The following is a 12,570-nucleotide window of genomic DNA, read 5'->3' on the forward strand; positions in this document are numbered from 1 at the left end:
CTTTGATTCAGTCATTATTTATGTAGCTAAATTCAGCTGCTGGGTGTTTGTGTGTGTGTGTGTGTGTGTGTGTGTGTGTGTGTGTGTGTGGTGGGGGGTGGGGGGAGGGGTGTGAGAGTCAAACATTTCTCCAGGATTAGGAGTGAAGTAGCAGCAAGGTGAGGATAGACTAATGAACTTGATTAACTAGTCAAGAAGTGTGAGCTGATTCATGTAAGCAGAAGCTGCAGCTGTTAGCAGCCCTGCACGACTTCAGGTGTGTGTTAGCAAGGAGGTAACACATCAATAACGACCTTGAAGAGGCAACTGGTGCTTCTCTAAAGTCACTGCCAACGTCTTCGGTATAGAAAGGGTTAAAAACATGTGCTAACAGTCTTAGTGAATTCTGTAGTGAAAGATGTAATTCCTGAGAATAACAAAAAAAAAAATCCATTGGATATAATTACCAACAATCTCAAGAGTGGATGTTCGAGCAAGTTCACCCAGAGGTCAGGTTGTGTAATCTGCAGAGAAACCGCCAAAACAGAGTTGCATCCAATCAATCAATCAATCAATCAGATTTTATTTGTATAGCACATTTCAGCAGCAAGGCATTTCAAAATGCTTCACATAATTAAAATAAAAACGGCATGTGACATTGAATAAACAGTGAGAGAGGGAAAGAGATTTTAAGAAAGCATTAAAACGGAGAAATAAAAAGAAATTAAAAAGTAAAGATAAAAACATTAAAGAGATTTAAAAAAAAAACATCAAGAACATCAAAGACATCAAAACCCACAGTCTAACCCTAATTTAGGATCGAAGACTTTTTAGACCTCACATAGTACGGTAATTACTTAAAAAATAATAATAAAAGAAAAAAAAACATAATTTGTTTGAAGAAAGTTTTATGAAAGAAAACATTCAAAGTAGCATCTGGATAAACTACAACGTTTCTTGAAAGCGTTTCTTTTGAACAGTTGTATAATATCTTTCTGTGCTTGTTTGTGAATAGAGAAGCTTTAATAAGCTTGAGGCCATCTGCCTGACAATTGAATCTGCAGAAACTGGGCCCTGCAAAAGGACAGTAATCTCAAGTGCAGCAGCGAATCTTAAAATGCAATCAGAAAGCAAAACCAGAGCGTGCGTCTGTAGGCTTACAATGAAGAGAGGGCCAAAATCTAAAGATACCCATCTTTAGATTTGTCTGCATGCGAGATACAGACTGCATTGGCGATGCATGCTGTCAAACGATGGAATGAATTTTGTGTTTTTATAGAACCGTTTCTTCATTTAGGTCATTTTTAATGTAATTTTATGCCACGATGAGGAAAGCAAAATAACTTTGTATTGCTTTTGAGTAAGACCACAAAACTGTTTAGGCCTCTTCTGGCTCAAGTAATAACCACTCTTGCTCATCTAGAATCAAAATTATAACAACACGTTGCAAAACCTTTGTTCTGTCATACAGGAGCCAAAGGGTGTGTTATACAAACACACAAAGTGCAACATAATCACCCTGTGTGTGTAATGTGTGTGTGCAGATGTTGTAAGGTGTCAAGATCAAAGCGAGTGCAGCTCTCAGCCCTCGTGCACAGAGTCTGTGACCTTTTGTCTCAGTTTGCACATAAAGGATGGAGCAAACAAGCCCAGAGCCCTGCAGCAAGCCGGGCCCTTGTAGAGGCATCAGATGCAGAGCTAGAGGGCACTCTTTTGAAACCTACCCAGCTCAAAAACAGAGATACTGTGGCCAACGTGAACATCAACGGTGTTTGTTCAGAAAAAGAAAAAGAAAAAGAAAACAAACCTTTATTAAATAGACTGCATTAGACAGCTATGTTTTCTGATGCTTTTATGTGTAGTTGTCATAAACAGCAGAATCATAATGATATTAATGTAGCAAACTCAAGCAGTAAGAATAGCCTTTAGGCTGTGTTACCTTTGAAACTAGAGTACTTAAAGTATAAAACTTCTGTGTAAATTTTATACTTTTTTAATGTGCAGTATGATTTCACAACTGAACTGTTTTTTTTTTTGTTTTTTGTTTTTTTAACTAAAATTAAGGGTATGTATTGGAGGGCTTTTAATTAGGGGTGCACCGATTTATCGACCGGCCAATTTATCGGTGCCGATTTCCTTCATTTTGGGAGATCGGTGATCGGCCGATTTTTACATATGAAGCCAATCTTATCCATCGATCTTATCTAGCTTGGCAAAGATCTAAGAATTGATCACTGTCCACTTTTGCTCTCCGGTGAGAGAGGTTTGACTGACAGACCGGCCCACCAAGTCATGTCTGCACATTTACAATAAACAATAGTGACCCCGCTGTTGCCAACTCAACAACTTTCTTGCTATAATGAGCAACATTTCAGACAACAAAATAAACAAAATAAATAAATAAAAATTGGTATCGGACAAAATCCGAATGGGCAGGTTAAGCTTTTTAAAAAATTGGTACTTTTAATGAATTAGTAAAACCCGTGAAAATGTTACACTTCTATGAAAACATGCAATTTATTTTTATTTAAATTTTAAATCTGTTGCTTTTAATCTGGTTTAAACCTAATTTAGAAAAGTTAGGCACTTAGAAATGGACTAAAATGTGTCAATACTTATCTACACCTTGTATCATTTAAAAATATATATTGATACTGAACATATAAATGTCTTTGTTTTTTAAATTGGGGATTAACATGTAAACAGAACTTAAGACAGTTTAACAGTTTATTATACTGTTTTTTTTTTAAAATATATTCTACTGTGTAGTTAAAACAAACCCTTGAGTTTTTGATGGAGACAGTATTGAAGTCAGAAATCAGTGGTTTTGCCAGCATCTGGTCTCTCAGACCATGGCAGCTTAAATGTCAGAGAAATTTCGCAGGTCAACCTCAGGTCACCTATAATTTCAGCACTGACATAATCTGCATGGTGCATGGGAAAAAAGAAAAGGATGACACTTAATAAATGCCTGTTAGCTGAGTCTTTCGGTTCTTCATCAAGGCCAAGAGGCGGTTGGGGTGAAAGGTCAAACTGCTATCTCACGTTCCCTCGCAGCATCACGGCTTCAAAGATCACTGGATAAATTGGCAGCTCTCACACATTTTCTCTGTTGTATAATATGAAAGATTTCAAGTTGATTTGGATATCAAATCAAGTTTTGATATCCAAAATACGCATTCTAGCTTTTACCACCATTAATGTTGGTGTTCTGTTTTCATGCTCATTTTTATTTGTGTGTTTTTGTTTTGCGGTATTATTTGCTGCATTTCCACCTCTTGCATCGCAGCCATTTGTTGTTCTACCGTCTTCTATCAGCATCTGCCGCCTTCAGGCTTTCTTACCTCTCACTTCCTTCCTCCTTCCATTTCCTCTCATGTTTCTTTGAGTTTCTCAGCCTTGTCCTCTCTTTATTTATTTATTTTTCTTTCCTTCTCTCCCCCCTCTGCAGATGAGGTGACCCTCACATAACACTGCATGAATTATTAAGGGGAAACCAAGCTCTGCCCAACCAATCTGTGGTCATCTCGCATCTGCTCTTCCTTTTGCTCTTTCCCTTTCACTGCACTATTTATTGATGCTTATGCTTTGAACCTCCTGATCCAGTCACAGTTTTTACAGCTGTTTTCAAATCACTTTTTAAATATTTTTTGATTTGCTGAAAATCGGAAAGTTCTGGTTGGGTGTAACATTTCACATTAATCTAAATAAACACTTAAAATATTCTGCATGGTGAGAAATCCAGAGGAGCACTCGTCAAACGTGAGAAAACAAAATCAATGGACAAATGGGTGCAGGGAAGTTGAGCCGACTCCTGACAGCCAGAGTTCTCTGCAGCAAATAAAAACAGGGAGAGGTTTCTCTCCGGGACCTTTTTTTTTGTTTGTTTGTTTGTTTTGACCTTCCGGCGGAGCAGAAAATAAATTTTCGCTAGTTCAGAGTCGACCAAACGAGGTTGGAATAAATCAACCTGCTCTGACGTGATGAGCTCTGACAGCAGATGGCTCAGCATCAAACCTCCATTTACAATAAAGCGGCTGTGATAAGACGTCGCAGCGACACAATGGGAATTGACACACAGATCCGTAGGCCTGTAAATACACGGTAAAAAAACCCCAACAAAATCCTGAACCTTGTTGCTTTGAAGTTGTTTTCAAGAGCGGTAGAGGGGAGGAAAAAAAAAAACATGTTAATCAGATGAGGCTTTCTTGTAAAGCTGCTCATGGTGTGGCGGTGCGTCTCACCGCTTTGTCTCTAAATTAGATTTAAGCCTGTTTTTTAAAGAGATGTGCCTCGACTGCCAGCATTGAGGCGTGTGTGTGCGTGTGTGTGCGTGTGTGTGTGCGTGTTCCTGCATGTTTTGTGTGTCTTTCCAGGCAATAATCCCAGAGGGTAACCATGTTTGCATCATCTGAAGTCACTGTTAGATGACAAGATGCTTGAAATAATATACTCATACACACAAAGCATAACCTCAGTGTTTTTATTGGAGCCAGCCTTCGGGCTGCAATGCAGTACTCTTGTCGGGTGGAGAGCCTCTTATTTTGGAGAGAACAGACTAGCAAACCTTCCCTCATCGGTTGCATGCAAATGATCAATTTCGATTAGATCCGAGCAGACCCACCGGTGTTTAAATGACAGTTGAAAAGGTCTGCCTTTGCAATTAAACGGAAAAAAAAGATGAAGAAACTAAAAAAAACCCATAATGCTGCACATCCATATATTTGTTGTTTTACTGCAATGTACGTTGTTTTCTGGTTCAAACAGAAAAGTACAAAAAGAAGTCACGTTTATTTCCGTGCCGCAGACAGCGCGGTCGTTCTCGACGGTTTATGCATCTACCCACAATGCATTGCAGAGAATAAAAAATAAAAAAAACTATAGCTCTGCGGGTGAAAATATTTTTCTCTGATATAGAAACAATGACCTTGCATCTTTTGATAATGTCTTATTTTCAGTCAATGCTGTTTATCAGTAAATAACCACAAGACATCAAGTGTTTCTCTTTAAACAGATTACTTTTTTTTTCATCTTCAAAAATGTCATTTAAAAAATAACAATTTGTGTATATACATGGTCTCCGGTTTTAGTTTTGCATTCGTACCGACGGTCGTCATCCACATGAGAACTACTGAGTGCGCAGACAGAGTTTCCCTCCATTAGAGGGACTCGGTGAGAACTTGACTTTTTGTGGTTGCATATAGAGGACAAGATGTACTCAGTGATGTTGTGGTGGGCAAAATACTCTCTTAGAAATCTGGGATCTCTGTTGTTTTTGCTGTAAAAGTTAAAGTACATAGCATGTAGTCCTCACAGTACTTAATAAAGTTGCTTGGTTCTACTTCTTTTATAAGAAGGGAAAAAAAGCACTGTTACTACTGGTGACTATTATATGAATAATAATCACATTTGTAACGTGTGTGTTGTTATTTTAAGCTTGATAAACTGACTTAAACACAAAAGAACACAGACCAACTTAATTTATTGGTTTGTAGTTAAGATCTTGTTGCACAGAACATGATATCTATTTGTCATTCTACTCAGGATAACGAGCTGATTTAGTTTATTGGGCAATCTGCTCAGGTGACCAGCCTGCTCAGCAGATAATCTGAATTACCTTCACAGAGATGAATATTGCTACTTTTGTCTCCATGCAATGACTGTTTATCTGACAACTAGCTGTGAATCATATTGCAGCAACTCGGTGCATTTCCTTATCTAAAAGCGATGACATATTGAAGTTCAATACGAGTATTAAAATGGGAATGATAAAGGATTTAAGTGATTTTAAATTGATGTGATTATTGATGAGATGGGCTGGTATGAGAAACCCAACTCTGTAAAATCTTGCTATACCTTTTTAGTGGTAACCAGTTCATGCCGGCATGTACAGTGTTGGCAAATAGTAAGAAACTATGTAGTGTATAAGTGACTCTTGCCATAGATAACCACTAACACGTAGAAATGCTATTGTGCTGTGATAGCTGTGTGAAAATCTTCAATTCGTTAATTATTCCATAACTTATCCTTGCAAATTGCAGCTACATTAATATATTGAAGGAGACGCCACATGGAAACTCCTGTAAATCTCTGGGGCTGGATATTTTTTGGGGTTTTACTTTAATTGCTTATTGGGTAGTAAAAACCTATTTTGTGTTCCTTGTTAAGTTTTAACGGGATTAAGAAACCAAAACTGGTTCATTCTTAAAATGTAACAATGCCGTGTTTCCTCTAATGCTGGCTGAGAACGTGAAACGTTGCTGCAAAATCAATTTACAACCCATCATTTAGTCCAGATGAATGCAGAAGCTACAGTTGTTCAACTATAGCTTTGTAGACATTTTTCTTTCTGTAAAAAGGTTTCCTTTGCTTTTTATTTGTTTTCATAAAAATCAAAACATGCAGTGCTAACCATCTTCAACATAACATGTAGTTGTGCTGAAGCAAAATGTGTTGCATTCTATACCTAATTTTCCATTCATACAATACAGGAGACACAACTTGGCCTGGGGGGACAGTGGGGGGAGCAGAAAAGTGTTTCTCCAGAAATTTCCAACTTGTCCAGTCGCTGTTAAGAGATACAATCTTCTCAAATGCCTTACCATCCCGAACAGTGATTCCTAGCAGTCGATTCATTTCGGTGCGAGCCGTAGTGGTGGCCCAAGCATCAGACCATCAGACCAACTCTGCTGCTAAACATGTAGCTTAAGTCTCGGCAGGCTGTGACAGAGGTTGGCTTTCAGCCACCGTCTCTTTGTCTTTACTCTGTCCTGACACAGACGTCTGCGTGTCGATGACTAACATGTTTTCATCTGCCGAAGATGAGTAAGCAAATCACACATGCTGAGTGCATATGTACAGTACCTCAGGATGTACAGTACTGTGAAAAGTTATGTATTCCTTTACTTTCTCTTCTGTTTTAGCTTTTCGTAACTTATTTGTTTGTTGTTTTTTTTAACAGGGTTACAAAAAAAGCACAAGTAAACGTAAAAAAATATTTCAGATTACGTCCTCATTTGTTGGCTGGCAAAAAGTCTGTCTAAAAATCAACCTTACCCTATGTTATAAAGTAGCCACAACAAAAAATGTAACATCTGTTTATGCTAATGAAGCTCCACTTCAGAATTGATTTATTTCAGCCACATTATCTTAAACTGGACTTTTGGCACGGCCAATCCAAGACTTTTAGTCCCAGATGATAATTTTCATTATTTAGCTGTTTGTTTTCATCATGTGGCTGCAGTCCAGCGCCTTGGCATTTGCCATTAAGCATTATTTATTTCAGCACAAGTTCATAGTGGAAAATAAAAAGGCAATCTTTCAAATCTTCCATCCGCTGAGCGTAATTTCAGAGTCTCCGGAAGCATTTAACACATATTAAAGAGCCAGCCTGCTGTCGAATGAGTTCAACTCATTCATATCTCTGTGGTGAGACTTGAGTGGCCGATGTGACTTGAGTATGTCACCCGTTTTTAGAAAAGAAAATCGCACCGAAAGCTCAAGCTATTGATGCAGCAGCTGCCATGACGACGGCCTCTTGAATTAAGGTTATGTGGATTATTATGGGGTGACTCACACACAAAGCTAGGGAACTATTATTATGTATACTCTCTTTTGAATTATTGTATATTTACAAAGGGCCGTGTGTTTTGTTTGGTTGCGTTGTGACTTTGGGTGCAGAGGGTTTTCTCTGTTTTGTGTGAGTGATGAATGGACACACATTCTGTGCATAACCATGCATACAGGATTTTATACATCAACATTCAAAATGTTCTGCTCAATGATGCCCCCCTAGGAATTTGTTCCAGACAGTTTTTATGCATTATGGATTAAGATTTAAAAGAAAAAAAAAAAAAACAGTAAAGCAAGTTCTTCATCCGAAACTTGGATGTTCCGAGCTTTCCAGACAGGGATAAATAATAAATAATTGATGGCATATGCTGTATGAAACTTCCACTTTTCCACTTTATAGCTGTGAGCAGCAGTAGGTTTCATTAGATCTCCCCCTGCACACAAACACACCCACACACACACACACACGCATGCACAAAGCCCCACTTGTGTGCTTCAGAGTGGCTGTGATTTGGCTGTTTTTTTTGGGGGGGGGGGGTTCGCCACTGGTCCTCTAACTGGCTTATCTTGGAAATCCACTGGGTTTTTCAGGTCAGTCTGGTTGCTGGCGCCTCCCTCACATATCGTGCTTCTTTATGCCCTCTCAAGAGTCCAAATTCAGGTAGGAGGAACCCTGGATTATGAGTTCAGCGCTGTGGTGTGCATTTATTACCTTCAGGAGCAGAGAGAGGCTTTCAGCTGGCTTTGAGTTTGAATCCAGTGAGCGCGTCATTGTTTTCGAGTAAACGTGTTGATTTGGAGTGTGTTCACACTTTGACTTGTGGTCATCACCTTTTATGTACTGTAACACCAATCTGTGGTTAAAAAAAAACAAGACAAAACCAAAAAACAGTTGTCCAATTTCAGTTTGCAGGGTTTTCTTCTTTTTTTTTTTCTTTTGTTCAGGAAATCCTTTTTATGCAAAGCCTTTGATTGCACTCTATACACTTTCACATATCAAAGAAAAATTACTGTCATCTTCAGGTTGTCATAATGGGCAATGAGATTGAAATGCATTTGTTTATTTAAATCTGTTTAAACTGTTGTTTTTCAGGGTAAATGGACTGATAATACAGCATACAGGCTCAAAATACATACATACACGCACAAATTCAGATCTCTACTAATATTTAAATAAAAGTTATAGTTATTTAATATTTAATAAAGTTATATTGGACTGTTCATAGACTAAACACTTTGCATCTATTACCAAGCTTCTAGTTCATTTTTGTCACCCATTCTTAATATCAGGTGGATTTAATTTAAATTGTCGGGTTTCCTAGCACAGAGCTTTTACACATGATCCATACATTTCTAATAGGTTTGATGTCAAAGGTTTATTGGTGGTTCCTGTTCTGTCCATTTCAAACCTAGTTTAGATTTTCCTGCTTGCAACCCAATTGTGTCCAACTTTAAAGTGTTTTTTATTTTCTGTTAATGTCAGGTTAATTTTGAATCTTCATTATGTTGCCAACTGTTTGAACCTGTAATACTGATGACAGAACATCCCCGCAGTAAGACGCTGCCAGCAGAGATGTCTGCAATTCCTCACTGCTCAAAGAAAAGTCTTTGAACCGTGTCTTGCGTAACCATGTACCTCTGGACCAACGTGCTGCTCTTTCTGTTTGCAGATTTGGATGAGCCGCCTCTAGAGTTGTTTGACAGTGGTGTGAGGCAGCGAGACTCGCGCCAAGCACTCTCCGGGCAGCCATGCCGCCGCCGGCAGACATCGTCAAGGTGGCCATCGAGTGGCCCGGGGCCTTCCCGAAGCTCATGGAGATAGACCAGGTGGGTGTCTTATAAAAACACTGCCATTCTTTATCTGTTCCATCCACACATCCCTACAGTTAAACAGCTGACGATTTGTTAACACTGTATACAGAGTACATATTTAGTGTGAACACACTGGTGCACAATAATCAGATTTTGTGTAAATAACAAAGACGCTCAGGGAGCGGGGGGGGGGGGGGGCAACAGGGAGGTGGGATCCGGGCTTTAAAGCAGCTTCTCTCATTTTTCTCAATAATGAGTCTAATTAGCCCAAAGGTAGGGCTCTTAATTAAAGATGTCTAATGGAAAAACACAGCTACACAAGCACAGCTTCAAAGTTATTACCCTGACTGCGACAATCAAGCTTTCTTTATTAACGAAAGTCTTTAAAATTCATTTGAATTCTTAAGTAGTACTTCGAAGTCCTTGCACCAGTTTATTTCATAGTTGACTTGTGATTAAAATGAAATATATTTTGGATCCCATATAAAGAGTTGTTTTCATACTTGCTCTATGTTCACACATGCACCCAGCCGGCAAGATGGGTGTTTGGTCTCACACGACAGAGACTGGAAGATTTCGAATAAAGGTTTCATCACCGTCAAACAATTTTTTTTCAAGAATTTTATTGTAGCCTCATGCAGTCCCTGTTTGATCAATCTAAATGTTTATAGTTTTGATTTAGAAATCCAGACTTCTTAAAAGATTTTACTATAATGTAAATTTGATGCTCTACATACCACACATACCGTAGCTTCAACAGATATTCACACTCAGCTGCTGCTTGCATCTATGTAACAAATACAAAAAAAAATCATCTTGACTGCTCATTCAGTGGGACTTAAAAAGCAAGTTTGGTTTGGTGGAAATTTCTCCCTCTAACACCCACTCAGACACAGATGAGCGCATTATGGACATGTTGAAAGGTTCATATTATTGGCTGAGGACTCGTTTTGATTTCGTGACTGGTTGGAGGCTCAACTTTTGAGCTACTGTAACAGTCTGAGCCTTTTGGTTTGTGATCAAACAAACCCAAAAAGATGAAAAACAATTCATCTTTATGGTTAATTTTGAGAGTCTCTCAGTTATGCAATATTGCACACTTCCTCTAATAGTCTCTTGTTGCTATTTAGAAGATCATCAGGCCGCTGTGAGATTCTCACAGTGTGATAATCATGAGTGAGAATAAATAGCATAATCGGTTTAAAAGAGCATTTGCGTTTATTGACCAGACATATCTTCCAAACTGCCGTGTTGGTCTTTTTGTAAATAAGAAAAAGGCTCATCTGTGCGCGGGTAGCAACGTGTGGAGGAAGAGTAGCGCTCCCTTACTTTGTGCTCCATACAGAAAACGCGTTCACCTCCTCTGACGGCTTGTTAAAACGACTTCAAACAACAGAAACAGAAAGTTTCATAAATGTCTGTGTAACTATATAAATAAGAGGCCTATGTCTACTGGGAAATCTAACAGCACATATTGCAAATCTCACCATATTATATCTACCTCACAAAGCACTGAGTTTCTCCCACATCTCTGCACCGAACTCGGCCTTCAAATCTGACTGCTTGGTTGTTTTTTTTTAACTCCACCTAGTTGTATTTTTAGCTAATATATGAACATTTTATGACATATCTGATCATGAAATGACTTTACATTGTTACATAATTGTAATTACTTAAACTTAATGTCAATTTGAGGTTTTAATCTGCTGCTGCAGTGGGAGCTGGACAAAAAATTTAAAAGAAAGAAAAACAAAGTGGGCCTCTAACTTGAAAGTGTGTAGTTAAACAAGAACTTATGTTTAATTTCTCATCATTAGATTCATTGAAAAGCTGATAACTGAGCTGCTTTGAAGTTTAACAATTTGCTTAAGCGCGCTGGCTGCTAATTTAAGGTGAATATTAACCTTTTTATAAATTCTCATTACGGCCTGCTCTGAATGTCAACCGATGGTCGATGTCTGACAAACGGTGACTAACTCGGTAATAAAATAATTAGCCCAAATAATGACTGCCTCGCATAAAGAGGACATGTTTGCTGTTTGATTGTGGCCTTTTTCTCTGTGCTCGTGCGTGTGCGTGCACATGTGTGTGTGTGACTCACAGATGGGTTAATTACTGTACAAGCTATGAGTCACTGAGGCAACTGGAGCTACAAATGCCCTTCTCATTGGATAATCCAATGAATGGAGCATTGAACTATGGAGTACTTGTGCTTCTGGTTTTGATACGAGTCGTTTAGGGAAAAAAAATACAGTGTGGATTGAGGGACATGCCGAGATGTTTTACGAACTACTTATTTATCTTAATGTAAACTGGTTTTAGCATAGTTTTGCATCTTAATCTCTTGAACCCACCTACCTCCGTCGCTCGTTCCTCCGCTTTTCTCCAACTCTCTTATCTGTCATCTCTCTCTCTTGTTCCACCTATTTCTTTTCTCCTCCTCCTTGTCGCTCTTTGCCTCTCCCTCTCATTCATCCCCCCCGCTCACTCCTCCTCCCTCCTTTGTGTTGTGACTGTGAAACTTGCGCTCTTCCTCTTCTTCTCTTGTCCTCCACCACCAGCCCTCCCCTCCCTTCCCTGGCTCTCCATCGCCTCCTCCTCCTGCATCTCCTTGGTACAATAGGCCCTGCAGTAGCATATGGCTGTCTGAGTCATGCGATGAGGAGTGGGCTTCTGCTGCTTGAGTTGTCTGAACCCAGCAAAAAGATTGTTCATTTATAAGCGGGGGTGCGCGTGAATGCAAATGTGTGCGTCTGCTTTTGTTTTGTTGTTGTTCCGTTAATTGTTGATGCGGGTACGGCCCCTTCTTGTGCGATTTCATTATGCAGATGTGTTTGCATGGGAGCTGTTTTGGTGCGGATGCTGATGTGTTTGCAGTCATTTGCGCTCGTATCCGGCTTCTGTCGGGTTTTGTGTTTTCTAATTAATCTGGTTGAGGGTTGCAGGTTCACCCTTAACAAGTACTAGTTAAACGCTTATGGGTTGAAACTTAATTCGTGTTCATAGCTCGCCACCTAAAATTCAGAACTTCCACTCAACTTCTGACACTTGACCTTTGTCTCTATATAGGGATATAATCTCTAAAATGTATATAAAGGCATGATGTAATGAGACTGCATGCAATCTTTAGCAGCCTCTTTATGTCTGCTTAATTTTGCCCTCATTCATTTTTCCTGTGTAATTTGAATACTCCATTGTATTTGTCTT

At 39.0% G+C, this 12,570-nt stretch overlaps 1 protein-coding gene across 6 annotated transcripts in view; it reads left to right on the forward strand.

The window, feature by feature from the left end:
- elmo1 (engulfment and cell motility 1 (ced-12 homolog, C. elegans)) overlaps window positions 1-12,570 on the forward strand; it is a 98,398-nt gene that overhangs the window by 31,358 nt on the left and 54,470 nt on the right. For all 6 annotated transcript variants that reach the window (XM_008421812.3, XM_008421815.3, XM_008421816.3 and 3 more), the window contains exon 2: window positions 9,222-9,378. In XM_008421812.3, the coding sequence (XP_008420034.1) occupies window positions 9,301-9,378 (78 nt within the window). In that variant the 5' untranslated portion in view covers window positions 9,222-9,300. The remainder of the gene's footprint in view (window positions 1-9,221; window positions 9,379-12,570) is intronic.

The sequence above is a fragment of the Poecilia reticulata genome, chromosome 11 (assembly GCF_904066995.2).
Source record: "Poecilia reticulata chromosome 11, P_reticulata-male-v2, whole genome shotgun sequence".
Classification (NCBI taxonomy): domain Eukaryota; kingdom Metazoa; phylum Chordata; class Actinopteri; order Cyprinodontiformes; family Poeciliidae; genus Poecilia; species Poecilia reticulata.